This window comes from Panthera tigris, chromosome E1 (assembly GCF_018350195.1).
Source record: "Panthera tigris isolate Pti1 chromosome E1, P.tigris_Pti1_mat1.1, whole genome shotgun sequence".
In the NCBI taxonomy this organism is placed as follows: Eukaryota; Metazoa; Chordata; class Mammalia; order Carnivora; family Felidae; genus Panthera; species Panthera tigris.
Window position 1 is genome coordinate 40222304 of NC_056673.1, and position 16051 is coordinate 40238354.

The window sequence follows — 16051 nt, forward strand, 5'->3', positions numbered from 1 at the left end:
CTGGACTCCCTGGACCGACCTGTCCCCACAAGCACCTGTTTCTTATCCAGCACCCTGAGACACATGACTTCTCTTCCCGTGGCCAGTAATAGACACTCCTGGACCCAAAGCATCCAGAAGACACCTCCGGATCTGACGGTGGCTACAGACCTGGCCTCGCATGGTAACCGCCCCCTTCCCAGAAGCTAACAGGCCAGCCCTGAACTGAAGCCCGTTTGAAGGCACGATGCAGAAGAAACAGTATGGCTTGGGTCAGAAACATTCAAATCCTGGCTCTAGCTCCTAGCTATGGAGTTTGGGCAAGTTTCTAGTCTTCTTGAAGCCACCCGGAAATGAGAAGTATGCCTGCTTTCAGGGACCTTGTGAAGGATTAAATGGCACGCACCTACAGCAAGCACTACCTGTCCCTTTGGACCTGCAGGTAAACGCAAGTGTCCCACAACAAGCATCCTCTGCAGCAGGATGAGGGGGTGAATCTCTTGGAGGACAGGCTAAAAAAATGCCGGGTGAAACTGGCTGCTTTACATTTTCTCTTCAAAAGGTACCCTAGAGAATTCAGTTAGTCCTTGACCATCCAAGTCAACAGGGAAGGGACACGGGACAGGAGCTCTGAAGGAAGCCTAATGATGCAAGATGTCAGAGCAGAAATCACTCCCACCTGTCACAGAGCATCTTCTCCCTTCAGGTCCCAGTCTTGGCTCCCCTTAATCAAGTCACCCATCTTGGTGGTCCTGGATCCCTCTGAGGATCCATAAAGAGGGAATTCAGCAGATAGGATTGGCCAGATCCCACCAATCCCAGTGGGATTTCAAGTTTAATGGATACCTCAGCCTAAAGTCAAACCATTCCAGGTCGGAAACACACCCTTCCAACCCCGCCTGCCCACCCTGACCCCCAAGCACGTTTCATGCTCAGAGGGTCTTGTGGGTGAATTCAGTGTTGTTGCTGTTGTTAATATTTTATTTATGTATTTATATTGTATTTTATTGTATAATATTTTGTATTTTGTATATTGTATTTTATTGTATATTGTATGTATTTATATTGTATTATATTATATATGTATTTAATATTTTATTTATGTATTTTATTTATTTATTTATTTATTTATTTATTTATTTATTTATTTAATATTTTATTTATTTTATTTATGTAAGTGATCTCTACAACAAGCGTGGGATTCGAACTCATAACCCCGAGATCAAGAGGCACATGCTCGGGGTGCCTGGGTGGCTCAGTCGGTTAAGCGTCCGACTTCGGCTCAGGTCATGATCTCACGGTTCGTGGGTTCGAGCCCCGCGTCAGGCTCTGTGCTGACAGCTCAGAGCCTGGAGCCTGTTTCAGATTCTGTGTCTCCTTCTCTCTGTGACCCTCCCCCGTTCATGCTCTGTCTCTCTCTGTCTCAAAAATAAATAAACATTAAAAAAAAAATTTTTTTTTTAAAAAGAGGCACACGCTCCACTGCCTGAGCCAGCCAGGTGCCTGTGAATTCGGTGGTTTTGAAATTCTGTGCCATAGAGCCCTAGTGGCTTCTTGGAGATTCCTGCTCCTCCAAAACCAAGAGGTACGGGCTCTGCCCTGCACCCCCTGAATCAGAACAGCTGGGTTTTTTTCCCTTTTTTTATTTAGATCTGTTTCACACATTAGATTTGTTTGAAGCACAGCTTTCCGTGTTTAAAAATTTGGGGAAAAAAGAACCCCTGGGCTAGATGGTCCCTAGTTAGAGTGCTAACACCCTGCAGGTCCCATGTTCACCTGGTGGACCCTCCCACTGCCGGGCAGGGCTTCCCAGAGCCTGGAGCCTGGGCGCTGGGAGGGGAGGGAGGGGCACGGGCTCCCCAGCTGCACCACCCTGGACTGTTCACTGCCCGCCCTGGGAGAAGCAGCGCCCTCGGCAGGACGGCCTCTTGGCGAGGCTCCCACCTCTCCACAGCCCCCCGCGCCTGACCCTGGCCTGCACTCAGGAGCCCTGCATCTCTATCCAGTCCCCGCGGTGCAGGATGTGCTGCAGGAGCCCGTTGACCACGTCCAGCGTCTCGTCCTTCTCCAGCACGATGTCATAGGAGTCCATGTAGCGTTCCCGCCGCTCTGCCACCTGCCCCGGGGAAGGGAAGATCGAGAGGCCCCAGAATGCCCTGACTTCTGCCTCTGCCTCCCTGGCACCTGGGGCAGGGGAGGGAGGGCATCCGAGCTGCAGCTCGACGTTACAGGGACCTGCCCTTTGGATGGCAGTGGGTACAGGGTGCCACGATTGACCCTTGGGTCAATGTCCAAAGGACAGCACAAGGATTGAAATTTAAAAACCAGATGTACTTCTAACCCGTCTGGATTGAGTTTTCCCAAGGCTCAAGCACTCTGGAGGTCTTCAGCCCCTGCTGGCTGAGGGGAGGACTGGTGGCCTTGTAGCCTGACACCATACTGTGCCCCCTTTTGACCATTTCGCCCCCTGTCAGCCTCTGGTCTGTCCTTGTGTTTTTGTTCTCTGAACTGCAAACCCACCTCCTGAATACTGACATCTCCTATTTCAATCATATCTTACAGGTATGACTTAGGAGGACTTTAATCAGCTCTACCAGTTCCTAAACTATGTCACCGTGGGCAGATTAACCTCCTTGCCTCAGTTTCCCCATCTGTAAAACAAGGCATATTAGTCTCTACCTCAAAAAGTTGCTGTAGGGATTAAATGGGTTAAAATGCCTGGAACATGGTGGCACCAAATAGTAAGTGCAGGCTCCAGTGACCCTGTCTCTGAGTCCCACTGTCATGCCATGTGCCGAACCCAGCTGTCATCACGGGGTATCTCTTTTGTTTTCCTGCGAACATGGCTCGTAGCTCACCTTAGTACCTCTAATACTTAACAGTGACTAGCACACAGAAGGTGTTCGCTAGGCATTAGTTAACAGGGATTGAAAAAGGAACAAGCCAGGGCTCCTGTGTGGCTCAGCTGGTTTTAGCATCTGATTCTTGATTTCGGCTCAGGTCACGATCTCATGGTTGGGTTGAGATCGACCTGCACTGGGCTCTGTGCTGACACGGCGGAGCCTGCTTGGGATTCTCTCCCTGCCCCTCCCCTGCTCATGCTCAGGGGCTCACATGTGTGCACTGTCTCTCTCTCTCTCTCTCTCTCTCTCTCTCTCTCTCTCTCTCTCTCTCCCAAAATAAACTTTAAAAGAAAATTAAAAAAGAGAAAGAAGCAAGCCACTAAGATAGGGTCTGGTCCCATACCCACCTTGTCATTTAAGAAGCCAATCTTGAGAATGTTCTCCACGCCAGGAACCCCATCGGCCATAGTGAGGTCCCCCATGGAGTCCCCCAGCAGGAGGATGTTGGTTTTGCCCTGAAGCTGCTGGAAGTACCCGGAGTTCTCACAAATGGAGCTGTTCTTGTTGTATGTGTGTATGAGCTGGCCCTTGAATCCCTGTAGGAAACCCTAAATAATCAGGAGACAGACAGAAGGGCTATAGGGACCCAGCTAGAGCCAGTGTTCCACCGTCTCTGTCGCAGAGAAAGGGGAGTCCTGCGAGCCACAGAAATGCCAAAACCTCGCTGTAGTCTAAACCAGGGGTCGGCAAACTGGGTCCTATAGGCCAGACTGGGCCTATTTTTCTAAATTACGTTTTACTGGAATACAGCCAGGCTCATTTGTTTCCATCTTGTCTGTGGCTGCTTGTTCTTTCACAGCAGAGTGAATTGACATTGCGTAAATTTACGTTGTGTAGTTGTGACAGATCATAAAGTCCACCCCACAAAGCCCAAGATATTTACTACCTGGCCTTTTACAAAAAAAGAAGTTGTTACCCCTGATTCCAACAAACAAGGACCACCAAATAGTATTGATCACCTACTCTGGTGGAAGCATGAAACCCATGAAACAGGCGCTGTTCAGGCTACATGTGTGCTAACCCCAGCTGCGGGCCATGTCCTCGCCACAGGTTTAAGGGACGAAAATTCCAGCCATTGGTTTTAAGGGGAAGAAGTCAGAGCAAGGGTGAGTTGGAGCAGCTGACCTCTGGCTCTAGGAAAACAAGTCAAAGTCTAAGCCCTTGAGTACCTAGGATGGCATAGGACCTAGGGCAGTGACATGGGGCCTGGCTGAACCCCGGGGCAGAGAGCTGTCAGCCAAACACCAAAAGGTAGGTCCTTCAGAAGTAACTGTCTCTAGGGGGCGCCAGGATGGCTCAGTGGCCTAAGCATCCAACTTCAGCTCAGGTCATGATCTCATGGGTTCGTGGGTTTGGGCCCCGCGTCCGGCTCTGTGCTGACAGCTCAGAGCCTGGAGCCTGCTTCGGGCCCCCTCTCTCTCTCTCTCTGCCCCTCCCCAACTTGTGCACGCGCATGCGCGTGCTCTCTTTCTAAAAAAAAAAAAAAAAACAAAAATAAAGAGGAAATAACTGTCTCTAGCTGGCATAAAGAAAGAAATAACTGCCTGAAGCAAGAAGCCAGCATGCCTTCCCTCCCTTCCCTCCCCAGGTCAGGGCTAACTTTGCGGGTGCTGCCCCCAGGGCTGGAAGTCCCCATCCCTCTCCATCCCCAGCCTAAAGAAGATCTGGCTCACGTCTTCATCAAAGTCCATGTAGTTAGACACAATGTGGATGTTGGGGTGGAACACTTTCATCTGTCGGATAATCTCCTCCAGGATATCACCAATGCCCGCAGAAAAGATGAACAGGGGAATGTTGTTCTGGTACAGGGTGTTGAAGAACGTCTTGTATCCCTCCCTGAAAAGAGATGAATGGACTCCGCCTCTTCCACCAGTCTTTCTTTTCTCCTTGGGTGATATATTTTTAAGTTTTTTCTTTTTAAAAACATTTTAGATTGCGGCATAAAATACATACAGTAAATGGTTAACGTGCACTAATCTTAAGTGTTCGACTCAACTAATATTACATCTGTATACACCCATGTACTTACTAACCAGATCAAGGTTCCCTTCTGTCCCTTCCCAACCAACGCCATCCCCTCTCATTCTCCCTTCATATCACCGCTGATTAGCTGTGCCTATCCTTGAACTTCATATAAATGGGCTTTTGGTTGGTTGGTTTGTTTCTGCCTTATTTTGTTCCAGCAAAATACAACCAGGCAGCTCTCTGGGGCAGCTTCATTGAGGAAACACCCGAACCCCACCCAGGCACTTACTAGATCTGCATGTGTCTCTACTCTCTTGGCTTTTCATGGCTCTCCCCAGTTAGGACACCCAATCCTCGAGAGCAGGCTCTTCCCTCTCTGTGCCCTCACCCCTCCTCCAGTAAACATGCCAGCAGAGAGAGCTGCACTGGGAAGGCCACTAATGATCAAGAATCCCAGGCCAGCCAACTCCCATGTCTAGACTAAGAACGCCAGCCACCATGGTGACCCCAGTGTCTTTTTACCATTGGAGAAAATGAGCTAGATGCTGTTTGTTCTAGGAGAGCAAGGCTTGGTCATATTCATAATATATCCACTGGCAATAGACAGCTTCCTAGGATGCACCCAACGCGGGAAATCCTTCAGCTGTATCCGGAGAGGAAAAGCAAGACCTTCTTTGCAACAGCCACTCATGGTGCTATGTCTCTTCTGGCTCCCCCAGCAACTAACTCCCCTCTACTCCTTCCCAGACTCTTTTTTTGGTGAGCAAACCAGTTTCAAATGGTTTCCAGAGCAAGAAGCTTACCTCAGCATTGCATTGGACTCTCTAACCACCTGGGCTATCTGAAACTTCTGAATCTTCTGCTGGCACAGGAGATCGTGAGCTTTGGTCCACCTAGAAATGGACACCCCACCAAAGACCAAATTCAAATCACTAAGTAAGTAAAAGTTCTCTTTTCAGGGCCAAGTCCCCTTCTGGAAGGATTAAGGGAGGCCTCATCCACCATGCCACTTCCTGAAGACTCTGGCTGTCCTTAAAAGGAAGAGGGTAAGAAAGCCACACCACAGCCACAGGAACAAGGGTTGGGTGAGCTAACTGCTGAAGTCAGAACTCTTCTGAATCCCTCCCTCGGTGACCCCCACGTTCTGGGGAACTGGGGCTCCGTCCAGCAATACTTGTTCCAATAGGAGAGTTATCTCCCAAAGCACTTATCCCCCCCCCAAACCAAGGGGCTTCTACCTCATTCCAAAGACTCTTAGTGGGGCCCCACTCTAGCAGTGGCCACAGGTCGCCCCACGGTGGCTGGACAGTTTGTTCTAATAGGTGGACCAGTCCACCATGAGGGCCAGGAGCGGCTCAACACCACCGTCACTTACCATTCTACCATATGAGGTAACTTCTCTTTGACGGTCCGGTGTGGGTCAATCTCAATTGGGTAATAGTGGTGAAGGAGCGCTTTGAGCTGGAACATCCCAATGAAGACAAAAGCCGTTAGTCTGCATCAAGTTTTCCCCAGCAAAGTCCCACCGATTAGCCTGAGAAAAAGAATCACCTAGAAGATGCAACTCTGTGTAAGGGAGTGACCGATCTGCACAGCTGGTCATCCCATGAGGTCTAAGAATCAACGAAGACCTTTTGCCATCAGGTGAGAAGTTACTAGGATTTTGTTGTTCTCACTAGCTCAGTCAGCAGGGTTTAACCAGTAAGAAGGGATTAATGCTATATTTCCCCAAACGGGATACACTTTCTCAGGGGGGAGCTGAGGTGACTTTAGGGGGTACGTGGATAAACAGTTTTCATTTTAGTAGTTTTAGATTCATTCTAGTGCATATTAAGGAAAAAAGAAAAAAAAAAAACACCCTAGCACATCAAACTCATGCTTTCACAAAGGTTGTTTCTTTTCTAAGTGAACTGCATTCAGATTTTTAATAATAGGCCAATTTAAAGTAAAATATGTAGTAAAAATCACCAAGATATGGCAAAAGTCATGGAAATGGAAGTAGAAAAATCATAGAAGTCAAGTTTGGGACCCAGCGTGTTAGTGGATAACCAACACAACACCAACATCGGGCGAACCACCTTGCGAGTAGGTACATGTACTTCTTACTAAGATTTCCTTCCACAGGCCAGGAACTTTGGCTAGGGAGGCCACGTCGGGAGCTGTGTGTCACACAGAGTCCGTCAATAACAGCACCCAATAAAAACGGGAACCGATTGGGTAAAGGATTTTAATTTTAATACAGGCACAATCTCAGAATATTATGAGAGCTAATGTGGAGTCCCTGACCACAGTTCGAAAAGAGAGTTAAGTACAAAGATCACAGACAAGGGGAGAAAGCTCCCGAAATGTATTGAGGTTCTCAATGTGTGCGTTTTTGGGGGTGTGAGAACAGTCTTCTAAAAGCATAAGAGAATTCAACAGAAGAATAGCATTTTTAAAAAAGAAAAAAGATTTCATCCATAAGCTTTGCTTTATGACTTTTTTCAGGAGCTCACCAACACCCAGAATCTTAGTTTTCCCTAGCCTCATTATCCTAAAGAGGGGACCCAAACCTGCTGTCTTATTTGTGGATACAGCTTTCTGGAAGCTGATAAGATCAGACACATGAGGAGCCACAAAAAGTGACTTGCTGAAGGTAATCGGTGTGAGAACTTGTGTAAAGCTAAAAGTGTATCTCAGAGAGACAGGTTTTAGAAAAGGAAGAGTTATCTAGAATTTGTTGCCTATCTTAACAGCAAGCAATCTGTGAGTATTGGAAAAGCTGACCAATATGACAGACCGAAAGACCACTTAGTATATAACTTAGTGAATTTCCTAACGAAATGAAGCTAAATGACAGAGTTACTCGGCAGCAAGAGCTCAGCAGAGAAACGCACAGCGGGCCCGGCTCTATTCTTTATATCATCAAAGAAATAGCACAATGCAGTCAAGTGAGTTTGGGACAGAATCGGATCTATGGGAAAACCAGGCTCTCCATGTCTTGCCATATGATCCTTGAATGACATGCTTCTCCTTTCCAAGCCTCTGTTTTCAAAATTTCTTTTTAACATTTATTCATTTTGAGACAGAGACAGAGCATGAACGGGGGAGGGTCAGAGAGAGGGAGACACAGAATCTGAAACGGGCTCCAGGCTCTGAGCTGTCAGCACAGAGCCCGACGCGGGGTTCGAACCCACGGACCGCGAGATCATGACCTGAGCCAAAATCGGCCGCTTAACCGACTGAGCCACCCAGGCGCCCCTGTTTTCTCATCTGCTAAATGGAGGTAATAATGGTTCTATCCACCCCTCGGAGTTGCGGGAGGATTAAATAGAAAATGTTGAAGTCCCTTGTAAACTCCACAGCTAGCAACAGGCATCACATCCATATTCTAACCACCAATCATCACATGTGTTGGACATAAAGGAAACACTACCCCAGTGTATGACACAAGGTCCACCAGAGCCACCAAGAACCATCTGCAGTAGCACCTGATAGCCGTCTCTGAACAAAGGGGGGTGACGTACCTCATTCTGGCACTCCTCACTGATGATCTTGCTGTTATCCAGAATGTCTGCAAAAACACAGAACTCCTTTTATTTGCCACTTAGGAGCCACCATCTTGTTAAGCCCCACAAAGCAAGCTAGTATGTGACTTACTGTAAGAAGAAGGGCATCGCTTTCCGTTATATGCAAACCTGCTCAAGGTCATGTCAAAATCAGAAATAACCTAAAATGCAAAAGAGATGCTGTCTACACAGGCTCCTTCCAATGTAGCCCTGTCTGGTGGGGGAAGATTATGCAAGGCAAAACAGCTCAGGGCCCTGCCAGTGGGCAAAGCCCTGCAGGAGCTAGGAAAGGCCAGAGGGGGGAAGGGAGAACTAATCCCAGGTAGTAGCCTGCTAAGCCTGAGGAGGCCCAGCCTCTTGCTGGAGGCTGACAGGACTCTGACTCTTGCCTTGCCATCTCTATGCCCTGGGTCCTTCCCAAGGTGACCCATCTCCATATCTGCAGCTTCCTGGGGAGCCCTTTGGCCGGGCTAGTGTGGAAATAAGGCCTTTGGGTCTGGTGCTGGGTGCTTTCGACCTAATTAGAGGAAGCGGCAGCAGGGCATGACTGACAAATTTGAAATCTAGGTTTTCGGGCAGGTGGGCTCTAACCCAGGGCAAATCGGGCGGGGCAGCCTGCTTGCCCCCCAGGCCGCTGGCCATTTCTAGGGGATGAGGGCATGCAGTGTCCGCCGCAGCGCCGGCAGGCCCCCTGGGCAGGTCACCTCCCCAGCCGCCCCACCTCGCCCCCGGGCCGTACCTGTAAGCGGTCTCCCCCGCCCTTGCGGAGGGCGCCCACGATCTCCTGCACCCGCCCGGGCTGCCGCATCAGGACCGTGGCCTTCATCAAGGTGCTCACCTGTCCCGAGACCCGAGAGAAGCGCTGACCCCCGCACCGCGCTGGGCCCAGGGGGAGCCCGGGGCCGGCTCGACAGGCCTGCGAGGCCGGGCGGGGTGCGGGGAGCGGAGGAGGGGCTCGGCCTGGCCCGCGGCGCCTACTGGCCGGGGTGGCGCGGCGCGGCCCAGGCGGCCCGCTGGGGGCCTCGGAGCGCCCCGGGGGTCGGGGCCCGCCCCACGCCCCACGCCGGACGCTACCTCCCGCCTCACCTCCTCTGCCATGGCGCTCGCTGCCGGGACGACGGCGCCGGGACAACGACCGCCCCGCCGCCGCACTGCGCAGGCGTCGCCGGCCGCCGGTGGCCGAGGGACCGCGGGCCGAGGGCCGGGCGGCAGGCGGGGCCGGGGGCGGGAGGCGCCCGCGCCGGGGAGCACCCCGGCTGAGGGCTCTGTGTTGAGGCGGGTGAGGGTCCCAAGAGCTGGGGTTACCGGGTACCACTGCCTAGAGCAAAACCCCTGGCCGGAGAGGTCGTTTCCCGACTTAAAGTTTGCATGACAAAAAAGCCGCAGGAAAGGAGCGGATCTGAAGGAGCCATAGAGTGATTTCTGGAAAACATCCAGAAGGTCCTTAACCGGCCCCACTCCTCATCACAGAAGAAAACGCGCGGCTGACACAAGTCCGCAGGGCAGGAAGGCCCTGGACAGCTGGGCCAGCGTGAACTCTAATCAGCTTTACTCCCTTCTGCCTCCTCTGACTTGGTTTCCTGGAATTGAGGGTCTGGGGAGACAAGTGCTCAGCAGTGGAAGAGGGCAGCTTGATGCTACACTCATCCAGAACTGGACAACTGAAGTGGGCAACAGGAACTGGAATAAATAAAAACTCTTCTATGGTGTGGGTGATCACAGTCCTGTTCTGGATTCAAGGGCTCGGAAGGTGTGGGGTGGCCTTCAGCCTGAATGGTGGGGGAGGGGAGAAGGAAGGAAGACAGGGACAGGACAGAGTTCCAGAATCTGAGAGCACAATCCTGAGAGTGAGCTCACTGCGAGCCCAGGATCCTGGAACTTGGGCTGCCTGATGGGCCCTATATGAAAGATGTAGTAGGGAAAAGGAGCGACAGCAGGCTAAAGGGGCCCCCCACAACCCTCCCGACACCCTAGGAGAGCAGTCTCTCTCCGCTGGTCCCAGGGTGCCATGGAGATGGAGAGCGCGGCGGCCTCCACACGTTTCCACCAGCCTCACATGGAGAGGAAGATGAGCGCGATGACCTGTGAGATCTTTAACGAGCTTAGACTGGAGGGCAAGCTCTGCGACGTGGTCATCAAGGTCAATGGCTTTGAGTTCAATGCCCACAAGAACATCCTCTGTAGCTGCAGTTCCTACTTTAGGTATAACAGGGTTGCCAAACTAAGCCGAAGGGGTACTTGGGCTTATTCTGAGACATTTTGGTTCATTTCATGTTTCCCAACCTGTCACCTTACATGAGGGACACTGTCAAAACCCTGGGCTCCTGTAGCCTGGTTCCTTTGTCTTCCTGTGTCTCTTCTGAAGAGACACAACTGGGGCTGGGGCCTCTTCTCTCTGGTTTTCAACTGGATTCCAACCAACTATTGGTGGGCCAGGTGCTTTTTTCCCTTTGATTCTCACCCTAGCATACCTTTGGGAAGGCAACCATACTGGATTTCCTACTTAAACCTAGAGGACAGTGCCCCTTCAGCTGCCCCGTGTGCCCCTATCCCAGTAGAGACCATCTCAAACAGGGTGATAAATTAACAAGGATTGAGGACATGGGAAGGAGGATGCGGGAAAGCATCAAGGAAATATTTACCAGAAGATAAAGGGAGTTTAGGCCACAACCACTGTCACCCAGGAAATGGCAGAGCTATTTTGTTCATGAGCCGAAAATGTTTGAGTAATCAATTCCGATGAACATATGATAAATGTGTCCCATCTGTTGCTAAAAATGCTCATTCATCTAGACCTACAACAGGGTCTACAAAAAGACCGGAGAGTGAATATTTTAAGGCTTGCAGGCCATACGGCCTCTGTCACAATGACTATACTTTGCCTTTATAGTGGGAGGGCAGCCATAGACAATACTAAATGAAAGGGCATGGCTGTGTTTCAAAAAAATTATTTACGGACACAGAAATTTGAATTTATTACAATTTCCAGGTGTCACAGAATCTTTGTATTCTGTTCCCCCCATTTAAAAATGTGAAAAACATTCTTAGCTTATGGGCGGTACAAAAAAAAGAGGCGGATCGAATCTGGCCCAGAGGCTATAGGTTTGTAGACCCCTGCTCTAGAGAAGAATCTGATCCATATTTCTTTAAACCACCTAGAAAAAGGAAGCAAAAATTTATCAGGGTAGGGACTTCTGTCTTGTTCAACAACTTAAAAAGTACCTAGCTATACAGTAGGAGCCCAATACATAGTTTTGGGATCGTAGTCATTTGTTCATTCAATAATTATTTATTGAGTGCTTATTTTGTGACGGGCACTATTCTGGGTACTGGAAATGATGAATAAAGAGAGAAATATTTCTGTTCTCATGAAGCTTACCTTCTAGTAGGAGGAACAGGCGTTCAATAAATAAAACACAAAGCAGATTAAGTGCTGGGGGAAAAAAGGAAGGTATGGAGAGGAGGGTGGTGATTTTAAATAGGATGATCTCTTTGCGGACAAAATGACATTTGAGCAAAGACTTTAAGGGGACGTGGGAGTGAGAAATGAGGTCTGCAGAGGGGGAACCTTCCAGGAAGAGGCAACAGCATGTACAAAGGACCAAAAATGAAGCACCTCTGGGTGCATTCAAGGAAAGCAAGGCGAGTGGGACTGGAATGCAATAAGGGGGAAGGTGGGAGGAAGCGGCCAGAGGTATTACTGGTCCCGATCTCAGAGGACTTCTGTGCTCCCTGAGAAGCGCTTTGTATAATAATACTCTGAGCCAGAAGGGATCTCAGTGGAAGGTTCTGAGTGGAAGAGGAACATAAACTCGTAAGGAGGTTGGGGTAGAACTGTAAACTCCAGAGGCATCAACGGCAGAAGCACGGGGATCAGTTAGGAGGTTACTCCCAATCATCTAGGTGAGAGATGGTGGTGGCTTGGACCCAGGAGATAGCAGTAAGAGGTGTGATCAGATTCTGGGTTATGTGTCAATTTAACAGTGCTCATTAAAAAAGCGTTACTGCTCAAGTTTAATTTCCTGAAGGAAGGTAGACTTCAGTTGGGATAGAAGAGACCTAGGTCTTACTTCCAGGTCTAGAGCCCAATTTTTCCATCCACAAAATGGGGGAAAGTTTTAGTTACCATGAGGAGAAGAAGAGTGACCGAAGTCAAAGTTCTTGGCAAGGTTCTCTTGCCCACTGTATAAAGCACGCACTCTACCCTCCCCTTCCCCTTCTTCACACCAATTTGTTTCCGGCATACTCACTGTGCACTAGCTGAGAAATTTCCAAACTCTCAACAAACAAAGGTGGGAGAGAAACTGGAGAGAAATGTTTCAGTGGCTACTAGTTTCTTTCTTCTTTCCAGAGCTTTGTTTACAAGTGGCTGGAACAACACTGAAAAGAAGGTATACAACATTCCTGGCATTTCCCCGGACATGATGAAGCTAATTATTGAATATGCATACACCCGGACCATCCCTATCACGCCGGACAATGTGGAGAAACTGCTGGCTGCTGCAGACCAATTCAACATCATGGGTATTGTTAGGGGTTGCTGTGAGTTCCTCAAGTCGGAGCTGTGTTTGGATAACTGTATCGGCATCTGCAAGTTCACAGACTACTACTACTGCCCCGAGCTGAGGCAGAAGGCCTACATGTTCATACTGCACAACTTTGAGGAGATGGTGAAAGTCTCGGCCGAGTTTTTAGAGCTCTCAGTCAGTGAACTGAAGGATATCATTGAGAAAGACGAGCTCAACGTCAAACAAGAAGATGCTGTATTTGAGGCCATTTTAAAATGGATTTCTCATGACCCCCAAAACAGGAAGCAGCATATTTCAGTTTTGCTTCCCAAGGTCAAGTTTAGTTATTTTTTTGTGGGATGCTTACTTGCTCATGTTTGGTTCATTTATCCCGGAGGGACTGTGCAAAGAGCTGCGTTCAGATGTTTGGCAGATTCCGGGGCTGTATTTACACACACTTACATAGAAGGCCATCTCCTACTATTCTGCGGAATTGTGCAATTTTCTTTGCTCTTGGCATTGCTAGTTCCTTCTGTTATATTCTTTGACCAAAATTCTCCCTGGTAGTGGGGGAAAGAGACGGCAAGGCCTTCAAAAGAATTCTAAAGGGCCTTCTTTTCACCCTCTTTTATTGTGAGTTTCCCCAAACCCCAGGCAGAAGTGGGACTAGACACCAAACCACGAGTGTCATACACAATTGTAGCCATCCGGGGCTAATTTGGGTTATTTATACAGAGAAACGTAAATATTCAATGACTGAACAATTGCCACAGCCTTTTATGGTCTAATAGTACTGCCCAGTGGCCAAGGAAGGGGCTAGCTCTGTGACCTTCTATCTAGCTCATTGTCAGCATCCAAATGTATACCACATCTGAAAAACAAATATTTAAAACTGTGAGCTGTAAACACAAAGTAAACACAAGTAAACAAACACAAAGTAAAATAGGACCCTGCTGCAATTCAAAGGCAGACTGTAAACAGGGAGTTAAGGACATGGGTTTTCCAGGTACCTTCACCTCATCTGACTTTCTGTGTTTCCTTCTCAGGTTCGCCTGGCCCTAATGCATGCTGAGTACTTCATGAACAATGTTAAGATGAACGACTACGTCAAAGACAGCGAGGAATGCAAGCCAGTCATCATTAATGCCCTAAAGGCCATGTATGATCTAAACATGAATGGACCCTCCAATTCTGACTTCACCAACCCACTCACCAGGCCCCGCCTGCCCTACGCCATCCTATTTGCAATTGGTGGCTGGAGTGGTGGGAGCCCCACCAATGCCATTGAGGCATATGATGCTCGGGCAGACAGATGGGTGAATGTCACTTGTGAGGAAGAGAGTCCCCGTGCCTACCATGGGGCAGCCTATTTGAAAGGTTACGTTTATATCATTGGGGGGTTTGACAGTGTAGACTATTTCAATAGCGTTAAGCGTTTTGACCCAGTCAAGAAAACGTGGCACCAGGTGGCCCCGATGCACTCCCGTCGTTGTTACGTCAGTGTGACAGTCCTCAGCAATTTTATTTATGCCATGGGAGGATTTGACGGCTACGTGCGTCTCAACACTGCTGAGCGCTATGAACCAGAGACCAACCAGTGGACGCTCATCGCCCCCATGCACGAGCAGAGGAGTGACGCCAGTGCCACCACGCTCTATGGGAAGGTAAGAATTGGGAGGGGGCAGACCAGGCCCAGAAGTACTTGTTTGGGGGTGGATGGAAAATAGACGTGGCAGCACCCACGCTGCAGTACTGACTCTGCAACTAGTGCCCCTTTGTAACTGTCCTTTTAGGTTTTACTCACTAAAAACCAATACATGCGGGGCAGGGCACCTGGGTGACTCAGTCGGTTAAGCGTCCAACTTCGGCTCAGGTCATGATGGTCATGATCTCACGGTTCATGGGTTCCGGCCCCACATTGGGCTCTCTTGTCAGTGCAGAGCCCGCTTCAGATCCTCTGTCCACTGCTCTCCCCCCCGCCCCGCCCCTTCCCCTCTCACGCTCTCTCAAAATAAACATTCAACGAAAAAAGCGACGCGTGCACACGTGGGAAAAAGATACTCAGAGTGTACGGACTGGTATCAGAGGGGTCCCTTTGCCACCACCATGCGTACACCCTTTCTTTCTGCTCCCCAGAGGTAACGATTTTAATAACCATGGGCCGCTCGTCACACAGGTCTACATATGTGGTGGTTTTAATGGAAATGAGTGCCTGTTCACAGCAGAAGTGTACAACACTGAGAGCAATCAGTGGACAGTCATAGCACCCATGAGAAGCAGGAGGAGTGGAATAGGCGTAATTGCCTACGGAGAACACGTTTATGCGGTGAGTTTATCTTGTACCACACAAAAACGATAGCTCTGGATTTTTTTGTTCGCAAATTGGTTTACGCTACTATCGGCCAGCATTTGGAAAGCATTTTTTTCCATGGAGAATAATGGAAAGCGGGAGGTATGAAATCACTGGTCGTCCCCCCCCCCCCCCCCCCGCCCCAAGAAGGCCTCTTCCTTGGTGAACAGAAGCAATGGCTCACAGTCAACCATGTTTCCCTTGCCGTCCATAGGTAGGTGGCTTTGACGGAGCAAATCGACTTAGGAGTGCGGAAGCCTACAGCCCAGTAGCTAACACTTGGCGCACAATACCCACTATGTTTAATCCTCGTAGCAATTTTGGCATCGAGGTGGTAGACGACCTCTTGTTTGTGGTGGGCGGCTTTAACGGCTTTACCACCACCTTTAACGTGGAATGCTATGATGAAAAGACAGACGAGTGGTATGACGCCCATGACATGAGCATCTACCGCAGCGCCCTGAGCTGCTGTGTGGTGCCGGGGCTGGCCAACGTCGGGGAATATGCGGCTAGACGGGACAACTTCACAGGATTAGCACTGCGAGATGAAGTAAAATACTCCGCTTCGACAAGTACCCTACCTGTATGAGCCTCTTCATTTAGCTAATAAAGAGTCTAAGCAATAAGAATTACCTCTTTTTTTTTTTTTTTTTTAAATAAATGCAGTGTTTAAACTTGTAAGAGTACTGGAAAATGTTCAACTTAAGGGAGCCAAAGGTTGGATGAATGAGGGAGTAAGAGGGAAGGAAGCAAGCATTTGTATCCAACAGTGTATCATTAAAAGGGAAAAGTCACACG

At 49.2% G+C, this 16051-nt stretch overlaps 2 protein-coding genes across 3 annotated transcripts; one reads left to right on the forward strand and one right to left on the reverse strand.

Moving 5' to 3' along the window:
* Positions 1 to 1488: 1488 nt before the first annotated feature.
* On the reverse strand, positions 1489 to 12748 carry NT5C3B (5'-nucleotidase, cytosolic IIIB). 2 transcript variants are annotated; one of them, XM_042967650.1, is made up of 9 exons: positions 9482 to 9587; positions 9135 to 9233; positions 8487 to 8556; positions 8354 to 8400; positions 6223 to 6308; positions 5651 to 5740; positions 4556 to 4718; positions 3230 to 3430; positions 1489 to 2095 (listed from the first exon to the last, which is right to left on the reverse strand). In XM_042967650.1, exons 1-9 carry the CDS (start codon positions 9491 to 9493, stop codon positions 1961 to 1963), a joined length of 903 nt encoding a protein of 300 aa, XP_042823584.1. In that variant the 5' UTR covers positions 9494 to 9587; the 3' UTR covers positions 1489 to 1960. The 2 variants fall into 2 exon arrangements, with proteins under 2 accessions (XP_042823584.1, XP_042823585.1); XM_042967651.1 differs by lacking the exon at positions 9482 to 9587 and adding an exon at positions 12646 to 12748 and having other exon boundaries at positions 1490 to 2095.
* On the forward strand, positions 10236 to 15882 carry KLHL10 (kelch like family member 10). The gene is made up of 5 exons (XM_007087648.2): positions 10236 to 10597; positions 12747 to 13236; positions 13950 to 14567; positions 15080 to 15229; positions 15468 to 15882. Exons 1-5 carry the CDS (start codon positions 10404 to 10406, stop codon positions 15840 to 15842), a joined length of 1827 nt encoding a protein of 608 aa, XP_007087710.1. The 5' UTR covers positions 10236 to 10403; the 3' UTR covers positions 15843 to 15882.
* The last annotated feature ends 169 nt before the right edge of the window (positions 15883 to 16051 follow it).

What these genes read in the sequence shown, in the direction of transcription:
- NT5C3B (XM_042967650.1), bottom strand. An exon ending in GTGAGGAGTGCCAGAATGAG is followed by an intron (nt 6,309 to 8,353) that starts GTACGTCACCCC and finishes GGGATGTTCCAG; the next exon opens with CTCAAAGCGCTCCTTCACCA. An exon ending in ACATGGACTTTGATGAAGAC is followed by an intron (nt 3,431 to 4,555) that starts GTGAGCCAGATC and finishes CTGATTATTTAG; the next exon opens with GGTTTCCTACAGGGATTCAA.
- KLHL10 (XM_007087648.2), top strand. Translation starts at nt 10,404, where the DNA reads ATGGAGATGGAGAGCGCGGCGGCCTCCACACGTTTCCACCAGCCTCAC. An exon ending in AGCTGCAGTTCCTACTTTAG is followed by an intron (nt 10,598 to 12,746) that starts GTATAACAGGGT and finishes TCTTCTTTCCAG; the next exon opens with AGCTTTGTTTACAAGTGGCT. An exon ending in ACGGAGAACACGTTTATGCG is followed by an intron (nt 15,230 to 15,467) that starts GTGAGTTTATCT and finishes TGCCGTCCATAG; the next exon opens with GTAGGTGGCTTTGACGGAGC.